The following is a 20,964-nucleotide window of genomic DNA, read 5'->3' on the forward strand; positions in this document are numbered from 1 at the left end:
TGGTCAAATGCTTTCCTTCCCTCAACCCATGGCTTCTTATCCACCAGCCATGCATCACAGGTTTATTTGGAGAAAAATTGCTTTATTGCTGCAGCCTTTTCTTCCCATCCCTCCTTTATCTAACAGGGACTGATTACACGACTGGCAGTTACACCCGGTGGGCTCAAATTCTCGTCCTGTTACTCTTTCTGACCTAATGGTTAGCACAACATACTCTTTCCTCCAGCCATCACCATGGATTCACTTACATGCTAATTCTCTTTGGCATATGGCAAAATCACTTGCTTGGTGGCGAAAGAATCTCCGCAATTTATGGAGGAGCAAATTGCCTCTCAAGCAAAAGCTTTTCCTATGGCATTGTCTTACAGGAACCTTATCCGTGCGGGTCACTCTGGCTCAACGAAGGATTGCATCTGCTTCTTGTCTTCGATGCATGGCCCCTTCTGAAACGGTGCCTCATTTGTTTTGGATGTGCTCCAGCACTAAGACCTTCATATGCAAAATTTCCATGTCGCTTCGCCTTCGTTTCCCTAACTCTCCTTTTGGGAAACATTTTTGGCTTTTTGGCAGACTTCCTACAACCCTGGCCCATTACTCTTTATTTTTGTACTGGGTCAGATATTGGGCTTTTTGGACCATATGGCAAGATCACAACATGAGATATTTTGGGAATCCGTTCTTGCAATCTTATGAATATTTCAGACTCTCCCTACGGCAATCTATCTATGATGCTTGCCATCAAGGAGATCTTCCTCAGTCATGCCTGGAAATAGTTTCTCTTTGCTTTTGATTTCTTGTTGAGGCTCTCTGTTTTTTTGAGACCCTCATGTAAATTTTGCTGATAATATAATCATCGATTTACCCCCAAAAGAAAAAAAAGTGAGTTAGGCTATCTCTCTGTTACATTGGTATCGAAGCGTCAGTTTTTCCTTTCATGAGATAGGGAGGGTCCGTTAAGGATCACCCCACTGTTTTATGGTACATACGAGATCTGGAAAGGACACCATGCGTACTAGTGAGCAGTCCAAGATGAGTGGGGAGGAGGGATCAATTTTCCAACCCCTACCAACCACAGAATCTTGCAGACACTTACAGCAATTACATGATGGAAACGAGATGAAGCAACTGTGGATAGATGTTGATTGATTCATAAGCAAGTACAAGGTGCCTCATTTATAGGCTAGGTAGCCTTCTCTTCTAACATCACAGGGGAGGTCACTAGACCTCCATCTCACACACCTAAGTCACCTAACTCTAGGAGGTGCCAATGATTGCTCACCTACTAGACATATTCACACCCACACAACTGTAGGACACTCCAAGTACAAGGTGCCTCATTTATAGGCTAGGTAGCCTTCTCTTCTGACATACCTCCGTCTCACACACCTAAGTCACCTAACTCTAGGAGGTGCCAATGATTGCTCACCTACTAGACATATTCACACCCACACAACTGTAGGACACCCTATGACTATAGGACACAATCACACTTGAACTCACTAGAACACACCAAACTGACTCATCTTGACTGCATTTCCTAACACCCCCCCATGGAGGAAAAGTGAGTGACCACTGGAATGGAATCAAGAACAGAACATGACAATGATGGTCATCAAACTGTGCAATGACGGTCTAATTGAGAAAGAAAGAAAGAAAGAAAGTTTATTAAAAGTCTTTGAAAAACCGAAGCATCTATGAGCCTGAAAGAACCTGATACAATGAGCTGAATGGGTGGAGCTTCTAATCGGGCATCACACCCAAGACAAATACAGCATAATCATGATACATAGGCATCACACCCAAGACAAATATAGTATAATCTGATACACAGGAATGTCTGAGCCAATGGACAGGATGGAAAACTGTGGTGTGGCATCACTGCTTTTGGAACGCTAGCGGAGGGACAAAGCCCAGCAGAGAGGCAATGGTGTACGAGGCATTTTTAACCTTCATTGAAAAGTATAATACAAATGTAGCACATAATTCTCTGAAATAGGCTTACTCACTTAGCAAACATTCCTTCCTTCTCTAAATCCAGCAGGTGGAAAGTGAGAAGTATTGACCACAACACATTATATTAACCACAAAGACCAACCAATATCTGATGTCCAAACCTGGATGCATCCCTAATGAGCTTATGGAGATGATACAGAGGTTCAATTGGACCACAATGCATGCAACCCCATTCTGATGTGAGGACTCATATTTCTCTGTGTTCTTTATTTGCAGGTCACATCCATATGACACATACCCCAAGAAACATGCAGAAGTCCAATCATCAAAGTTTTTACTCAAATTTTCAACTTCAACACACTATACATATTATCATGTTAAATGCCACAACTATCTAAAACAACCAATTCATAGTTACAGTCCACTGATTTCGTGAAGAGCAAAGGTAAAACCAATTTCAGCATCCCATAGCTTCTTCTTGACAACTTTCAAGTGTCAGGCCTTCAAATAAAACATGAATGAATTTCGAGGTGCTTTTGGGTAACAAGGGCTATCTTGACTAATGTACTGAAGAGCAGTTGATTACTGTACTCTAGTTCTGTCTGTATCAAATTTAGTGCCCGTGTGATTTGGACAGATGAATGGAATTTCGAGGTGCTTTTGAGTACCAAGGGGTATCTTGAAGAATAGTTCATTGATGTATTCTAGTTCTGTCTGTATCAAATTTACTGCCCATTTGATGCGGACAGATGAATGGAAACCATACAGCTGCAACATGATCTTGAGCTAGGTGCTATTGACCTTTATGTTGAAAGAATACATAGATCTGTGCCAAACATGTTGAGGTTCATAAAGGCATCATGCTCTTGCATTTCTGAGACCAATTGCCACCTTCTAGCCAACAAGTTAAAAGCCCTGGTCAAACGTCATCTACCAGATGAATTGTGTTTTCCATTTATTAACCTGGCTGAATCAAGAGCCCCATCCCTGAGGTCATTCGCAGCTGACATGCAAACTTTGACAAGGTGCTGACATTTAAGAATTGAGATGGAAGTTGGGGAGTAGAGGTCCAGGCCAACAAAAGAATCACACTAATATTCCCACGTTGTTTAGGAGTATTCTCAATTATCTACAAATCTGCTCCCCTACTTTTCCTCCTTGGTGGGTGGGCCATGGCATGGCCCTCTTTGGAATCCTTGACGTGTCTGTAAAACTGGCAAAGACGATTTTGATCAATGCTTGGTTGTTGGATCAAACCATGCAGACTAGCTATCTCTTTGGAATATGAAAGCACTAAAAGTTTCCCTAGTCTGGGACAGTTCACAAAAAACTTCAGAGTGACTGGGCACTTTGCATGTGCTGATTATGATATTTGGCATACCTGTGTATCATGATGGCACCTTCCTAGGTTGTTGGATCAAACCATGCAGACTAGCTATCTCTTTGGAATATGAAAGCACTAAAAGTTTCCCTAGTCTGGGACAGTTCACAAAAAACTTAAGAGTGCTTTGGCACTTCGCATGTGCTGATTATGATATTTGGCATACCTGTGTATCATGATGGCACCTTCCTAGGGCAGAATTGAATGGTGACTTAAAGTGAATCCTTTGTAGAGTGCTTCCATTCAAGCCACTGGGACTGTTCCTGCCACTTTCAATGTCAGTAAATTGATAGAAACTATGCCAAGGAAGCCCTGAGATGCCTTGAACTGAAACACGGCTTCCACTGGTTCCATTTTCAGATGATCCAGATGAACCTGATCCCCTGCACTCGTGAGGATGTCCTAGAGCGATAGCTTGAGTAGTCATGCCACCACTCATACTTTGTGCTAGTGAAGAAGACGCATAACTGCTGGTGGAGCTAGTTGACAGAGCTCCAGGATAAGGCTGAAAAGAATAACTTGGTGAAATAGAATTTAAAGGGCTTGGACCCAATGACATAGGCGTGAAAGGGCTACTGCGATTGGACCCTAAATGTGCATTTCCCACAGCAATCACGGGTGTATAATCCAATATGTGCCGGGTGTCAGGACTAATTCCAAAACCTGTATTTTCTATGGCTGAGGCCATTTGATCATTCACATGTGATCCTGCAGCATAACCAAAGGTCTCGAAGCTACTTCCCAGTGCAGCATTATTGTCAACAAAACGTCCATCACTTCTGCCACTTCTATAGCAGCTCACAGAAGAAGAGGGAGGTCCAGGGTATTGCAGAGCAGTCTCTGAATTTACCTGTTGTGGGCTTTGTTAGGCCTGAGAAAAGAAAGAGTCATAAACGGAAATACTTCACAGCACAGGCCCTGAACAGTATAAACACAAACAGCCCTTTGATTATATCTTTGCATTGAATGTCTTGAAATATCTTACAAAAACTGTAAAGCAGAATTTTCATTTTAAGCCATGCTGAAACCTCACTAGAAGGGAACACTGATACATGATTATATACCTGAGGAGAAACATGTGCCCAAAACCAATGCCCTGAGGCTGGATTATGATCCACGGTCATCCCGCGATGCAGTGGCTGAAAATTCACATGCTGCAAATGACTTAGTACTTGGAGAATCCATTTGTAAACCAAAAAAATGGCAGGAGATTCCTTTCAAGTTGACCTGCGTAACGTTTATGATCCATGGTGTTTCCTCAGGTGGGTGGAATGATCCTGTAAATGGCTCACCTGTAACAAAAGGATGCTGTGCAGCCTACACAAAACCTAGAGACATTACATACGTAATAGTCTCTGTCATCTTTTAAAACAGGAAGCCCTTAACATTTAGCATTTCGTAGCATCGACAGCTATATCCATCCAATAAGAATCAAAAACAAAAAAAAGGAGCTAGCAAGCAAAACAGGGAACAATACAAACTATACTGCAACTTCTTGTAAAACGTATTTTTGCAGAGCAAACATGATAATTGAGGGAATGTTACACCTAACGCGTGATGCAGTGTGTTACGCTCTAGCCGAGATAGCATGACCTCGGAAGAATTGTGATTTACGTGACTCTGTTACAGCTCTCTCTTTCCCAAGCTGGGTAGCCTTGGCAGAATTGGCTGGGTGGATAGACATGGTGCTACTCCCGAGATCAGTAAGTAGAAGCGAGAATAGAGAAGTCAGGTAACAATTGGTATCAGAGCTCAGGTTAGAGCGGAAGAGAGGACGTAAAAAGAAGCTGCGTAGCGCCAATTGACGAATTGACCTGGTGATGCTGCGACGTCGATGGACGGTAGTCAGTATACGGAATTGTGGCGCTTGCGTGGGGGCCTACGAATTGGCGAACGGAGGCTTTTCAAGTGAGGCTTGAGATTGTTGATGTTTATCCTGTAAGGCCCTTCGACGTTGATCAGCGGAGAGTCCAAAGGGGATAGGTGTGGAGCGACGGACAGCGAGAAAGGATTTGTGAGTTTGGACGAGAAGTCCAACGGGAGCATGAGCTGAAAAAAAAAAAACAGTTCATTTATTGATTCATTGCCATGAAGGAGCTCGTGATGTAGACCTGTGGCAGAGGAGACCGTTAACGGGGAAGAGAGGAGATTCCGTTAAGCATGAACGAAAGCGTGAAGCGGCTGGCAAGCGTGGAGCGCGGGGACGTGACGTGATCGTGGGCTGTTTGTTCGACGTCGGTCTACGTAAAATAAAAAAAAAAAACCAGTCGACCTCCTGGTTCTGAATCGTTGTTGGAACGACGATTCCCATAAGTCAGATTGAAGAGGAACCTTTGGAAGGCACGACACCGACCAGCCAACCAAGGGGCTTGGGCAGCCCTCCAAGGTCACGTGGGTAGTACGTAGGCAGCACGTAACCAAATATTGGATCGATGCAAGGAAAGCTCTAGGCTGAAGACTTGTCGTAGGAGCTTGAACGAGGTGGAGCTGAGACGGATTCTCTCAGACAGATTTAAACCAGGGAGCTCTCGCCAACTCTGTGTTTCTTTTCCCTGATTAGTTTCGTTGATGCTCCGTTTACTTGAGCAGGATCTCGTAAGTGATAAGTATGCATAAAGTTTGATGCTGTAGCAAGGACAGATTGTGCTTGAGACCATGCCTGTATATTTGAGTCTGAGTTATTTGCAGAAATTTCCCTAGTATAGGGAAAGGCGGGATTTGAATATATGCTTGTGTCAAATGCGTAGTTAGTGTGCATGTCAGATTGCAGGTATTCCCTAGTATAGGGAATTGTGTCAGAGTGTCAGTACCCTGAATTGTGTAAGCGTGTAAATACAGTGTTCTAGCGGTGTTTAAAAAAAAAAAAAAAAAAAGGAAACCCAAGACAAAACACCTATTGAGCTAAATGGAAGCAGAAGAAGGGGCTTCCAGGAGGGACCCTGGTGAATCACGAGTCCGGCCGACCCAGCAGGGATCGCGCCCAGTAGCTCACACTTTATCTGGCAGGATTGCTTTGCTGGAGGATGCCTTGCAACAGTTGTTAGCGCAGCAATTACAGGCCAATGCAGGGCAGTCCGAGCTTAGGAGAGCGATACATAGTATGTCTGCCAGACCTTCTCGAGAGGAGAAGGGTAAGGCTCCAATGGAACTGGAGTCTAGTGTCCATACGGTCGAGCCTAGGAAGGCTAAAGTGCCAAATATTGCAAATTACAGACCGGAAAAGTATTCTGGTCGGATGAACGACCGTAGCTCCGATGTCATTGAGACCTGGCTACACAAATGGGACGAGGCGTTCGCCATTTGTGAGATCAGAAATGACATCAAAAAGATCCGCGAGGCCACCCACATGTTCAGTGAGGCAGCGGATCGGTGGTGGATTAAACAACAAAAAGATGGCATAGCATCCACTACCTGGGAGGGGTTTAAAAGAGAGTTCAGGAAACACTTCTTACCTCCTGACGAAGCATCCCGAGCTTGGGATCAATATAGGAACCTTCGTCAGAGAAATTTATCAGTGGCAGAATACACTGATAAGTTTCGAGAGAGTGTAATGAAGATTGATGAACCCCTGCCTCAATCAATCCAAGTGAAAGATTTCATATTTGGATTGAATGATCGAATAAAAATGGAAGTTCGGGCTAAGTACGCGAACACGCTAGATGATGCAATAGCTATAGCCCTGAACTACGAGGATGCCAAAGGTAGCAAGCCAAGTGGGTTTGCACAGGTCGGAACCCAGTATGGGTATCCGAAGAAATCTGGGTTTAAGAAGAAGTGGACTAGTAGAGGGAGTGGTTCGCAGCCGAGTGGTCAAGCCAAGCAGGCGAGACCGGCTGAAACTCCTAAACCAAGTACCACCATTGGAGTGAAGAGAAAAGTAACTCCAATGGCAGCCCGGGCTTGGTCTAAGTCTCCCTTGAACCCAGAACAAAGGGAAAAAGCGAGGAGGGAAGGCTTATGCTTTGGTTGCCTTCAACCTCATCAGTGGAGAGATTGTCCACGTAACAAAGATCGTCGGATGGCTGAGATGGTGATCTCAGAGTGCGACGTGGAGATGCAGGGAAGTCCCAGAGCGGAAGAGATGCAGATTCAGCTAGCGGGATCTTCTCAGAGGTTAGTACCTTGTTTGTTATGTGTGTCTGTTGCTAAGTTAGTGACGAGTGCACCTGATAACATCCTATCTAAGCCCGCAGCAACGGGGTATACAGCCTTCAATGATACGGAGTTAATTAAAATGAAAGGGCAAGTGGCCAGTCATGATGTCATTGTGTTGTTTGACTCCGCGTCAACTCACAATGTGATTAACTCCAAGCTCGTGAAGAGGCTGAAATTAAAGACAAGTCCATCTGACTATGCGTATACAGTCAGGATGGCTGATGGAAGTTCAACTGAAGTATGGGACCAAAGGGTTACCCAGTTGGAACTTCGAATTCAGGACTATGCTGAGAAGCTTGATTTTGAAATGACCAAGCTTGCTCATGCAGATATAGCCCTGGGAATGGCGTGGCATTCTAGGAAGAATCCAGCCATTGATTGGAAAAAGCACGTATATCAATTCAAGATGAATGATGTGCTTTATGTCTTGCGAGGTGAAAAAGATATACCTCAGGGACCGTTGGTTTCCGTGATGGAAATCAGAAAGGCTCAGGTAGAGTTTTTATACCTTTGCACAGCATCGGTAGAGTCAGCGGATCAGTCTTCGGCTAGCACTGATGTTACGCAAAGTGGTGAGATGGCCAAGCTGGCTAATCTTATAACAGAGGAGTTCTCTGAGTGTTTTAGGGATGAACTACCTTATGGGTTACCTCCAGAGCGGAAAGTTCAGCATAAGATTGAACTGATCCCGGGGGCAGAACCTGTAAATAGACCTCCCTATAGAATGAGTTTCACGGAAGAAGCGGAGGTGCGTAGACAACTGGAAGAATACCTCAAGTTGGGGCAGATTCAACCAAGTTTCTCACCTTTTGCTTCACCAGTGATATTAAAGAGGAAAAAGGATGATACGTTTCGCCTCTGTATAGATTACAGAGCATTGAATAATATCACTGTTAAGCACAGGTATCCGATGGCTCGGATTGATGATTTGCTAGATGCATTACATGGAGCCGTGATTTTCAGCAAGATAGATCTTAAGTGCGGCTATCATCAGATCCGGATTAGAGCCGAGGATGTGCATAAAACCGCTTTTAGAAGCAGGTTTGGTCATTATGAGTTTTTGGTAATGCCCTTCGGACTTACCAATGCTCCAGCGACCTTCGTCATGCTTATGAACGATTTACTACGTCCGTATATCGGAAAGTTTGTAGTACATTTCATTGACGATATCTTGATATTCAGTAAAAGTGTTACTGAGCATTGTGAACACTTAAGGATAGTGTTCAGTACTTTGAGGAAAGCCAGTCTTTACGTGAATAAAAAGAAAACTATACTGTGTATGGTTAGGCTTGAGTACTTAGGGTTCATAATTACTCCACAGGGGGTAGAAATGGATCCGAAGAAAGTGGCTGCGATACTAACTTGGCCAATCCCTCAGAGTCTGACCGCGTTGCGATCATTCTTGGGATTTGTCCAGTTTTATAGAAGGCATATCAAAGGATATTCCGGAATAGTATCGCCATTGACTGATCTGACCTCAGATAAAGTACCTTTTGTTTGGGGACAGAATCAACAAGAAAGTTTTAACACCATAAAACAAGCTGTGGTCACCGGACCGGTGTTAAAAATAGTTGATCCCCAGAAACCGTTGTTCCTAGAAACCGATGCAAGTGGCATTGCGGTAGGAGCAGTCCTCCTTCAAGAGGGAAGGCCAGTAGCCTTTGAAAGCAAGAAGCTTTCTCCCTCTCAAAGGAATTGGCCAACTCATGAATTGGAGTTGTATGCTGTTATCCATGCTTTGAAAACATGGAGGCATTATCTGTATGGTTCAGAGTTTTATGTGGATGTGGATCATGATACTCTGAAACATTTCTGTAAACAGCCTGACTTGAGGGGCCGCCAAGCTAGGTGGGCAGAGCTCATGCAGGAATTTAATCTAACGATTCGGTACCGAAGAGGAAGAGACAATAAGGTAGCTGATGCGTTGTCTCGCATTATGCACAACCTGAGTTTCACGGTATTAGAGAGTGCTCTAATGACCGAGATAAGAGAAACTCAAAAAGTGGACGAGTTTGTCCAGAGCTTGTGGCCTAAGGCTCATGTGTTAAAACCCGGGGAAAATGAAAAGGATGACCTGGCATCCAGAAAAGGCCAAACTTATGCAAGATATACCATAAGGGATGGTATGCTAGTTAGAAATGGCAAGGTTGTAGTACCTGGTCAGAATGATCTCAGGCAGAGAGTCATTCGACAATGCCATGATAGCCCGTGTGCGGGACATCCAGGAGTCGAGAAGACATATGATCTCGTGAAGCGAGATTTCTTTTGGCCAAAGATGAAAAAGCACATTCATGAATATGTGACACGGTGTTTCTCGTGTCAGGTAAGTAAGGCCGAGCGGGTGAAGCCACCCGGACTTTTACAACCCTTGGAAATACCACTAAGTAAGTGGGAGAGCATTTCCATGGATTTTATTGCTGAGAGCATATGTGTCATTGAGGCAACATACATGGGACAAGTGGTTGCCATTGTTGGAGTTTGCCTACAATGATAGGAAACATTCATCTACTGGGTTCAGTCCGTTTGAGTTGAACTATGGTTATAGACCAGCCAATCCAACTATAGTTGGAGTACCTCAGAAAGTGCCTAGTGCCGCGAACTTTGTAGTTCAGATGCGGGAGATGCTAGCACTTGCGAGAGCGAATATCCGCCAGGCTATGGATAGAGCCAAGGTGTATGCGGATGAAAATCGGTCTATAAGAGTATTTGAAGAAGGAGAAAAAGTTTTTCTCAGAATTCCTTCGCACTCGAAGTCGTTGACTTCAGGAGAGTGTGCTAAGTTATCACCTCGATACTGTGGGCCGTGGTTAATTCTAAAGAGAATAGGCAGTGTAGCCTATAAATTAGAATTGCCACAGGGGTGTAAGGTGCACCCGGTTTTTCATGTTTCACGTTTAAAGAAATTTTTACATACTGGTGACTCACTAATCGAAGGTGTGGTTTTGTTTCAGGAGATAGAGGATATTGCAAGGCGCAAACCAACAAGAATCCTGGACCGAGGAACAATGCAAATACGAAATCGGAAGATACCCACGGTGTTGGTTGCATGGCATGGTCAGCCTCTATCCGAAGCTACTTGGGAATCCGTATATCAGTTGCGGAGAGTGTTCCCAGACTTTATCATCGAGGACGCTGATGTCTGAAGAGGGAAGGAATGTTACGCTCTAGCCGAGATAGCATGACCTCGGAAGAATCAGTCGACATTTCCCTTATAGGATCTATCTTTGTAATATATGTGTTTGCGCTTTATGTAAATGATCGGGAGGGATTAATGTCAAGGTCCTAGGTGAGGGCTGATAGCACCAGACTAGATAGATCTGAGGCCAGGGGCCTAGTGCAAAGAATGTGCCTAGGGGCAAGGAATTAAATGCATCCCAAGAGAGGGGTGAAATGTTGCATTAGAAAGGCCCTATATGGATGACATGTGGCATCTAGATCTATCTAGGGAATTGGGGTCTGTCAAGGCTTGTGAGAGAATGAAGAATTGTGATTTACGTGACTCTGTTACAGCTCTCTCTTTCCCAAGCTGGGTAGCCTTGGCAGAATTGGCTGGGTGGATAGACATGGTGCTACTCCCGAGATCAGTAAGTAGAAGCGAGAATAGAGAAGTCAGGTAACACAGTGACCTCAAAAGCCTTTCCCAAATCAAAGCTAGGGAATTGACATTTTAACACAGGATATTTTCCTAAAAAGTTGAAGTCCCTACAGGAAAATAGGCAGTAAATGAAGCATATGGGCAATGTAATTACCCCATGGAACTACCAATCCAGATGCACGTGACCTTTATTCACTTTGGTTCCAATGTAACATGGTTAGCAAAGAATGCATCCAGATGTGTTTCAAGCTTCACAAAGTATATAATTTCTTAAAAGGCACAACGTCTATTCACAAACACTTGGCTGTCATGGGACATGTCATATGTTTATACTGTGACATCCATCAGCAAGTGCGTGCACAAAATACCTGTTGGGGAGTCAGTCGCCTTGAAGGATCAAATCTAAGTAAACTTTCCAGAAAATCAACAAAAGCAGAACGTTGATTGCTCTCTGCAAGATCCAAATAAAGGCTTATGTGTCCCACCTTTAAGGTTGAAACGATTTCCTGATTAAAGTGTGCCAACCTCTTTGTCTTTCATTATGGCATAAAGTACAGATAGATGCCAACCTCTTTGTCTTTCATCATGGCTCATCCCCTGTGTACGATGACACAATATTTTCTCCTTTAAATTCCCAATAGAATCATGCTTCCTTTCAGATTGATTATTTTTTTCTTTCTGCAACAACATATTCAGTTACTAAGTTGCTCAGAGAGCTGAACAAGAATTGTATGAAACTCTCTCTCTCTCCCTCTCTCTCTGCAACCTTTTAATCTATCAGGGTCTAACCTTTACGTGCATGACAAAGCGATAAGCAGAGGGATGTCCCCTTTCTGTACAATCATAACATCGTGTAGGTGCTCCTGTAAGCTTGAAATACTTGCTTGTATTCTTTGCTTTCCGTAAAATATAGTCAGGTGGCTGACCGCTGCAGGAAAATGCACAGATTTCATCTTTATCTCAAATTCTGCAATGCCATTCGGCCTTAACCAATGTTTAGTTTTCCCAGCTGAGCATTTCCCTTGAAGACACATCGATCAATTTAACTATAAGGGTCGTATGTACATCATGGTCCTACTCGTGTAGCTTATTATAGATGATGAAGCTACACTGCAACACTTAGATTGATAGTCTTTCACTATTGTTTTGTCAAAGTACCAGAATTTTCATAGATGGAGCACCAAATACAGACCCATAACAAGGACCCTCATATACAGCCCTGAATACATATGACAAAGATCCACAACAAGAAATTTGGATTGCATTTTACTAGATAACGCTCTACACTACAATGTTCAAGGCACAGAAACTTTGGTTTATGCCATACGTCATTTCTTATGTGTAAAACTCACCATGAAAAAACACACACAGACACATATGCCTGTACATATGTGAGTGTGTGTGTGTGTGTGCACGCGCGCACGTGTTTTGTGTGTAGATACACATTGGATATTTATAATTTCTTCCATTGCTCCCTGCATCGCTCCCTTCAAGACACGTATTACATGGGAGATCTTCCTGCGGCCCAGCTAGAAGTGTTCTTTCATTGTTTTTAGTTTTGCTGTACTAGTTGTTCTTCATTGGAGCAGCTATCATGTGTTTTCTTTTCATCTTTTACTAGTTTATTAGTAGCTGTCTCACTTTGGGACAGCTATGAATGTACACACCTTTTTTTTTTGGGATTAAAAGAACCTTTCATTAAGAAGAATGTACATTCATAGCTGTCCCAAACTGAGATATCTACTACTCATAAACTAGAAGGAGGTGAAACAAGACCATCATAGCTACTCCAGTGAAGAAGAACTAGTACAACAAAACTAAAAACAGTGAAAGAACACTTCTAGCTGGGCCGCAAGAAGGTATCCCATGAAATGCGTGTCTTGAAGGGAGCGATGTAGGGAGGTACGGAAGAAATGATAAATATCCACAGAGGAGTGTCCATACATCCGAGAGTTATGGGCATGATATAAAGACCACAATGCCCCATAATGACACCAACTGAAGAACTGAATATAGTTTGGTGTAGAGTCATATTTCCCAAATAACCAAAACTGCCCGCGAAAAGAGATGCTAGGAAATCGAGCACGAAGATAAGTCCCAGATCTAGGAATAAAATCACCGCCAATAGGGCAAGTCCAAAGCAAATGCGGAACTGTCTCCCTGAGATGTGAGAAAATGGGCAAGCCGAGGAAGTTATATGCCTGGCAGCCAAGAAAGAACCCATTGGTAGTGCACCCACCAAACAACGCCATAAGAAAAGCCTCTATCTGAGAGGGAGCATATTATTCCAAATACAGACAAGACAAAGCTTCCACCGAGAAAGAGGTTTGTAGATGCCAAATAGAAAGCCCACGCTTGTGAATCCATGGCTATGGAAGTAGAAGATGATAAACTTTCTTGGTAGTAAGATCTGCAAATGAAAAAGGAGAATAACTTGGAATGCCTCGATCTTGTTGGAATATGAAGCCAAAGTGAGTAAAAAATGAGTGTACTAGGTGTCTAGGGGGTGTTTTATAGTCTAGTGAGTCCTAGACATGCCACGTGTCATATTGGGAGTTATCCCATATACACTATGGCTTTCTAGAGTCTAGTGTCACACTATATAGTGTTGTACTTGTCTTGAGTCTTTTGGATATCAGTCAACATCAAGCTATCTACATGTGAGTATTTTGGTTATCATTGCCTAGCACTTGTTCTTTCATTTTCCTTTCCATTTTGCTTTTCATTATGCTCTCCACATTTCCATTCTGTTCCTAGCGAGCTACTAGATCTCTTCATATGGTATCAGAGCCATGTTCCTAGCCTTGCTCTCTCTTTCCCTTTCCCTTCCGAGAGGTTGAGGTGAGGAAGGCCAATGAAGCTACTCTAACTCCTCCTCCTTGGAAGGCTGCCCTCTTCTCTCCTTCCTTGAGCTCTCTTCTCCACGCCATGATCTGCCACCTCTCTTCTCCTTCCTTCAGCTACATCTTTCTGTGACCTGCGGACAATGTGATGCTTCTGTCCGGAGCTAGAAGCAAAATCATGGCTTTGTGTCTTCAGCAAAGTTGTAGAGGACCTTGAGTACTACAAATTTCGTTTTTACATCATTGCAATCCGAGTTTTCTGTGAAAAGTTACAGCCCTTGCAAGAAGTGACGAAATTTATTTCTGCACGCGAATTTTGTTCTGGAGCTCAATGATTTGACAACCCAAGCATGATGCAACCAGCTCAACGTGGAGCTGTCCATCCTCTTCATCGTTGACCTCTGCTCCAGCTTGCCATTTTCTCCTTCTGCCCAACATTCTCTTGGAGCTGCTGCCCGCAAGTTCGTGCCCGCATTCTGCCCGTCATTCTCTTGGAGCTGCTGTCCATGCTGCCTCTATCTTCTCTGCCCATCACTTGATGTGAGCTCTTGACATTACATTGCAGTGACTACTTCACGTGACTACTCCAAACTCTGGTGAAGACTTCCCGAGCTAAATGTGAGTTCTCTGATACTACTTCGACACACTCCACTACAGTGATCTCTCTGATTAGTGTATTACATCGAGCTTGATGTAGACCACTCTACATCAACAAGTGACTTCTTCAACATTGCTTATTCGATCGGTGCTTGAGGTACTTCCCATTGATTGACTTTCCGATTGGTCGTGGTGCCTGAGGCTTCTACTTCGACATTGGTGACTCTCCTTCCTGCATTTTGAGAGTCATCATGTAATTGCTCCATGTAGCTACCCATGGACTTCACCGACACATATTTTGGGGCATTCCTGCCTATCGCTTCATTGACATTGTCATCGACTCGCAAGGATGTGCACACATGTGCATTAGCTACTTGGAGGACATCTCTTTCACAAAGAGATATTTTTATTTATTACTACACGCTTGATGTATTTTGGGGTCCTCTGCCCTAGGTAGTCTCCCTAAAATGATATGTATTGAGTGTTTGGTTTTCATTGAGTCTAAAGGTCCTCTGCCTTGGATAGTCCTCCTAAAAAGATGTATTGGTTTTCCTATTTTTTTAGTGTGTGGCTTCCTAACATGTCCTATTATGAAGCCAAGGGGGGATGTACTATGGGAGCCATACGTATTGGCTTTGATAGGTTTATTTGTTTATTAGGCCTGGCTTGAGAGTTCCAGGATGTTGGTGCATTGGTCTCCTAGACCTCTAAGTTGGCCATGCATCCATGCATGATGAGCCTCTGAGCCATGCTAGATGAGATTTCTATGTTATGCTCACTAGCCTCTCAGCCATGCTCACTTGCTCTGAGATTGTGTGGGAACCATGTCTAGTTCTAGACCGGCATGCACAGTTCTGATGATAGTCATTGTCATGTTCTGTTCTTGGTTCCATTCCAATAGTCTCTCACCTTGCCTTCATGGGGGGGTGTTGGAATATGAAGCCAAAGTGAGTCAAAAATGAGTGTACTAGGTGTCTAGGGGATGTTTTATAGTTTAGTGAGTCCTAGACATGCCACATGTCATATTGGAAGTTATCCCATACACACTATGGCTTTCTAGATTCTAGTGTCACACTATATAGTGTTGTACTTGTCTTGAGTCTTTTGGATATCAGTCAACATCAAGCTATCTACATGTGAGTATTTTGGTTATCATTGCCTAGCACTTGTTCTTTCATTTTCCTTTCCATTTTGCTTTTCATTATGCTTTCCACATTTCCATTATGTTCCTAGCTAGCTACTAGATCTCTTTAGATCCAAATTCCAATCCATGAGAAAAGAAAGAAAGTTTATTAAAGTCTGTTAAAGACCAATGGGTCGATGAGACTGATAGAAAAACTGATACAATGAGCAAAAGGGTGGAGCTACTAAGCGAGCATCCTAACCCATGCTAGAGAAAACTGTGTAGACATAGTCAATGATATATATCATCATACATGTCACCATAGTCATATACATCCCTGGCATCATCATCCCCATGTAAGATGCAGTGATATAGTGCATAAAAACGTCAAGATACACCCGATGACGGACTAGGCAGTGTAGGCAAAAAGCCTGTGATAGATCATTGTCTGTTATCTGGATGAGTAGTCCGTCGTGTCCTCTTGGCAACTACCCAACGCTTGGTGAGCGCCACAGTAACCTTGGTCGGCCGTACCCCAGGTCTAAAAATAAAAGAAATGTCGGTGAGTGTGATCTGTGCGTGTGTCCTCTATTGAGTGTGCCGCATCTCGACCTCGGGGTCTCTGCCTCTCCTACTATCTGGGGCCGGGGAGGCAACATGCTCTGACTGGAAGCACTCTGTGATCATCTTCTGGGATGGACCAGACAAGGCCCCCTGCTCCTATCTCCGCCGTGATCTGATGAGATGCTCTCTACGTTAGACCACCTCGTGGATGAAGGCAGCTAGGCATCTCTGAGCTAGGTATGAGATGAGTCTAGAGAGGCCATCAAATCTGTCTCCGAAAAGGCAGTGGTATCGTCCACGAATCTCATAGTAGACTGGGCAACAAAAGATGAAGTGCTCACCTTGTGCCGCTCACATACTGTGCTACGACTCTCTCTGGGGATCCCATCTGCTTGCCCACTTTCGATATGGAGTCGGTGCGATGACACATGGAACTGTCCGATGGCAATCCCGAGTGAGTGTGGTAGGTGGATTTGGGTGTACCCTGGTGGGATAATGAAAAACTCCTTGGAAATGTGCAGGCAGTGGTCCCGATAGAAATTGAGCTTCACAAGAAGCTCTGTTTGTGCCCACCAGGTCCTAATGCGGGTATCTTCACACAGGCTATAGGTTGAGACAGAACGAGCAGAGAGAATGCCACGTGAGAAATGTATCTGTACTTCCATGTGATATTGAGATCCATGGACAACATCATTGTCTGTTCGGTAGCAAAATTGGCCCTCTCAGAAAGATCCTAGCACATCCTAATCAGCGAAAAGGAGGTAGATGAATGATCCTCAAACCAATTTGTTGCTCACATCCACTCTAACTCCTTGCCTGAGTCAACTTCGACATCTGTAGTGATTGTCCTAGGGGCATGAACTGCCTCCCCAATCTACACCGCATGCTCTCCAACTTGCTCTATGAGCTTCTCTTGCTCTGTGGGCTGCTCCTCCACCTCCTCAAGATCAACCTTGCCTCAATGTTGTGATGATGAAGCTCTGACAACTCCTCGTGTGCCACAAGTTCCTCATTATCGACATCGATAACTATGAATCGACTATTGAACTAGAATGTCTGACTCTATACCATGTACAAGCTCGAACTACTCTTACCTCATGGCAACAAACTCGAGCCATCGATGGTGTTTGGCATCAGAAGCCGGAGCACATCCTCCTAGGAAAGTTGTAGATATGATCATTCTCATGAGAGCATTGAATGATGGGCATGTCGAGAGGCTTCAGCTTCAACCCGTCAAGCTTCACTTGCATTTGCTTCCACTCAATGCTACCGGAGTAATCTGAATCTTTTTACTTCTCAAGAAGGCGCATGTCGGCATTGATATACACAAGAAAGTTTAGAAAGTTAGTTGCTGAAACTGCAATGTCAGAGACTTCAAAGTTAATAATAATACACTTCAAATTTCATAATAATAACTTCTAAAATTATAGACTCAAGACTTGCAAGCTGCTTACTTGTTCCTTTTCTTGGTATGTATGTCCGCACAAATGCTCCGTATCCTCTCGACTAGGCCTTACGTGTAGGCTTGTGAGAGGATTCGAATAACTAACTTCTGCAAGGTGGGTTTGAGAATCCCAAATTTCTCCCACCAAGTAAGAGCAAATAGCCTGTTGTCTCTTTCCTTAGCAATAGCTCAGGAGAAATGACCCATTCATTCCGAAAGTCAACGATGACCTCCTTAAGGCTGTTGACAATTGCAAAAATTTTAAGTCATGACTCACAAGTCATAACAAAATTAGAGCCAAGTCGTGGATGATGGATCGTGGTGCATGTGTAAATAACAAATACTAAATTACTAATATTAAAATTTAAATGTGAAGGGTCAAGATTCAATGTTCATTGCTGATCTATCTCCACTTGTGAGCAAAGGTTCTCCAAGTAACTTGTCCAACCACTGACAACACACAATCAGTCTATTTCGTGTCTTCCACAAGCGTGGATTAGCCTATGGAACCAATTCCACTTCTTCCTCCAAATCCTGAAGATATCATCCTTCGTGTGAAGTGAGGCAAAATTGAAACTCAAACTGCAATTTTGCATTACAAAATGATATCTAAGAAATTAGAAATTGGAAATTAGAAGAGAGCAATACAAGTGGTTTGCGCTAATGAAAGTGACTATTTGCATTGCCTGATAACCACATGAGACAACCATGGTAGATTTCCAATGTCCTCCATCAGAATATCAAGAGAATATGAGGTACAATGGGTCCACACAATCTTCGGAGCTCAAGCAGTGTTCCCATCTTTTATGATTCGAGATGTTATCGATGACTTGTACCACGCTGTGTTCCCCCATCTCTTTTATGGCTGCCTCAATATTGTTCCAAATACAATCTCCTATGATATGGAGGCCAGCATGTGATGCATCAACCACTCTAAGGAAGCTGGTTCCAACAGAACAATTCACGAGAATATTGATCATATGCCTCCTCTTCATGTCACTCCATCTATCGGAGACTACAGTGCATCCATACCAAGCCCAAGCCTCCTTGAAGCCTTCCAAATCTTTCTTGATCAACCCCATCTGTCTCTAGAAGCATGTGGTGCGGAGAGTCTCTGACCCAATAGGTAAAGAGGTCTTACTTTAGCTACAACAACAAGTGCATTATGAAATTCTCATATGTAGGACTCCTTGACACATTAAAAGAGCGATTCCAAGAAAAGAAAAACTGTTACTCTGCATCCTGTGCCTCTTGCTTCAAGCATGGTGCCCAAGCAGCGTGTAGAGAAGTGGGACTCATTACCACATACCCGTTGGCAAAGGCTGTGGAGGATCTACCATCACAGCATAAAGCCCCAAAATATGGATAGTGGACACATTGGAGAAAGTTGGGGGCTGGCAAAGGTATCGGTAGATGAAGTCTCATGTATGTACGACAAAAGTATGGTATGCTTTTGGCTCCCATGAACCACGTCCGAGCCCCCAACGTCTCCAGTGTTCGATGATGTACCCTCAATGCCCTCATTTTGCTTTTCTAGTAACAATTTGGCCTGTAGACTCCTCAGTAACTTCAAGATGGAGGGGGGACCAAAACTCTAGAGGAATATCTCTCCAAGGTCCCATCTCTAAGACATGAATAACCCTCTGGAATCGCATGGCAGATCCTCATATCACGGCGTCCCTCCCACAAAAAGTGATCTCAAATTGATCCATTTGATGTCTCCACGCAATACATTCTTGTGCCAAAAATGCCAAACTTCTCGATGAAGATGGTGTGCTGCCACATGTCACTCTTGGTGCTTCCGCCTCTCGTGGACATGGTGGGTGTTGGGACTTGGGAGATAAGAATGGGCTGAACTTGAAAGGGGAAGAGAATTAGAGAGAAGAGAAAGATGATGACTGGCTGGCTGTCCACAGTCCAAAACAGCCAGACGAGGCTGCAGCCTGATGAGATTCGCCGTGCAAGGAATGGAGAGGCAAGCAAAGGGATGAGGGATGGAAATGGATGAGAGATGAAGAGGCAAGCTGAAGCAACGCAGAGAAGAAATATGGAGCCATCCCAGGCTGCAGCTTGCAAGAGGGATGGAAAGGGACGAGGGATGGAGAGGCAAGCGAAGGAGAGGAAGAGGGCTGCAGCAACTAGGCAGCAAGGCCCAAGCAGGGAGCGACAAACAACAGCGAAAAATAGGCCATACGATGGATTTTGACAAAAAATCGGCCTGTTTCGCCATTTCATAGAAACATTTCAGGCAGAAATATTTCTAAACATTTCAGATGCCCGAAATGTGGTTTCTGTTGACTCTAGGTGAGACTCCTCACACCAGTGGCCTTTAGCCATCGGTAATACTTCCAGAAAGAGCAATCCCTCACCTCAAACAGCGAGAAAACTGGAGAGAACTTTTAATCAACAGAAATAATTGCTACATACAACAGATTGTGCATGGAACAAATGGAAACAAGCTGCCCACAAAATCACTAGGTTTAGAAGTCAAAAGAGGAGGATGTGGAAGTTGAAAAAGGGGATAAGCGTAGAGACTAATTATTTCTCAACCATTACTGCCTCCATCAATGCTTAGAATAGAAGGTAAAATTGAGCCAGTAAAGCCTCACACACATTTGATGAGCCATGCAACAATCTTCAAACAATTAAATATCTGTAACAGTAAGCAAAATTCTACGTCCCCCTTTCATGAAAATAAATTATCCTGCAAGGACATTATTTTGAGATTCTAGCAATTTAAGTATGCCATGATGAAAGCTTGCATACCAAGCTTACAGTACCAATTGGAACAGTGCAGGTGCTCAAAGCAGGAGCACACCTTACCATCTGAGTTAGTACCCAGATGGGCATAACGTAAAAGTTACGTGCCTGTCAAGAAAATGCTCACCCAAGTATTTGGATCATTCGTTGCAGGAGCTCATACTGAGATTGCTCAGGAAACAATGGTTTTCCCAAAAAGAGCTCTGCCGCAATGCATCCCACGGACCACATGTCGACTGCGGCTGTATATCTAATTGTTGTCAAGTCTTTTAGACCTTTTAAAAGATTTGGCTTACATGGATGAGAGTAAATTACAAAAAGAGTTATAGATCCATCAGTATGCAAAGTAGAAAAATAACACATGCAGGGCATCTCATTAAAGATTTCCCCCAGAGAAAAGAGGAAGGAAAAGTACGAAAAATGAAATCTTAGGATTTTCTAAGATGATCCACAGTAATAATCAATACAAATTAGCCAGACTAAGGTTACTAACAAAGGCATTGAAATTTCATTCTTCATTGCGCCACATCAAGAAAAAGTAAGGCAGTG

At 43.6% G+C, this 20,964-nt stretch overlaps 1 protein-coding gene across 3 annotated transcripts in view; it reads right to left on the minus strand.

Annotated features, from left to right (window-relative positions):
* Positions 1-2,342: 2,342 nt before the first annotated feature.
* Positions 2,343-20,964, minus strand: part of LOC147893427 (dual specificity protein kinase YAK1 homolog) — a 46,384-nt gene continuing 27,762 nt past the window's right edge. Inside the window, exons 9-16 of one of the 3 annotated variants that reach the window (XM_087386498.1) lie at positions 20,543-20,665; positions 11,874-12,012; positions 11,654-11,762; positions 11,453-11,535; positions 4,562-4,651; positions 4,399-4,473; positions 3,501-4,184; positions 2,343-3,166 (exon numbers count right to left, since the gene is read on the minus strand). In XM_087386498.1, the coding sequence (XP_087242624.1) occupies positions 3,083-3,166; positions 3,501-4,184; positions 4,399-4,473; positions 4,562-4,651; positions 11,453-11,535; positions 11,654-11,762; positions 11,874-12,012; positions 20,543-20,665 (1,387 nt within the window). In that variant the 3' untranslated portion in view covers positions 2,343-3,082. Of the gene's footprint in view, positions 3,167-3,500; positions 4,206-4,398; positions 4,474-4,561; positions 4,652-11,452; positions 11,536-11,653; positions 11,763-11,873; positions 12,013-20,542; positions 20,666-20,964 lie in introns of those variants that run through there. The other 2 variants (XM_087386499.1, XM_087386500.1) reach the window with 2 other exon arrangements.

The sequence above is a fragment of the Dipteris shenzhenensis genome, chromosome 15 (genome assembly GCF_047967505.1).
Source record: "Dipteris shenzhenensis isolate YYH24624 ecotype China chromosome 15, Dip_SZ_1.0, whole genome shotgun sequence".
In the NCBI taxonomy this organism is placed as follows: Eukaryota; Viridiplantae; Streptophyta; class Polypodiopsida; order Gleicheniales; family Dipteridaceae; genus Dipteris; species Dipteris shenzhenensis.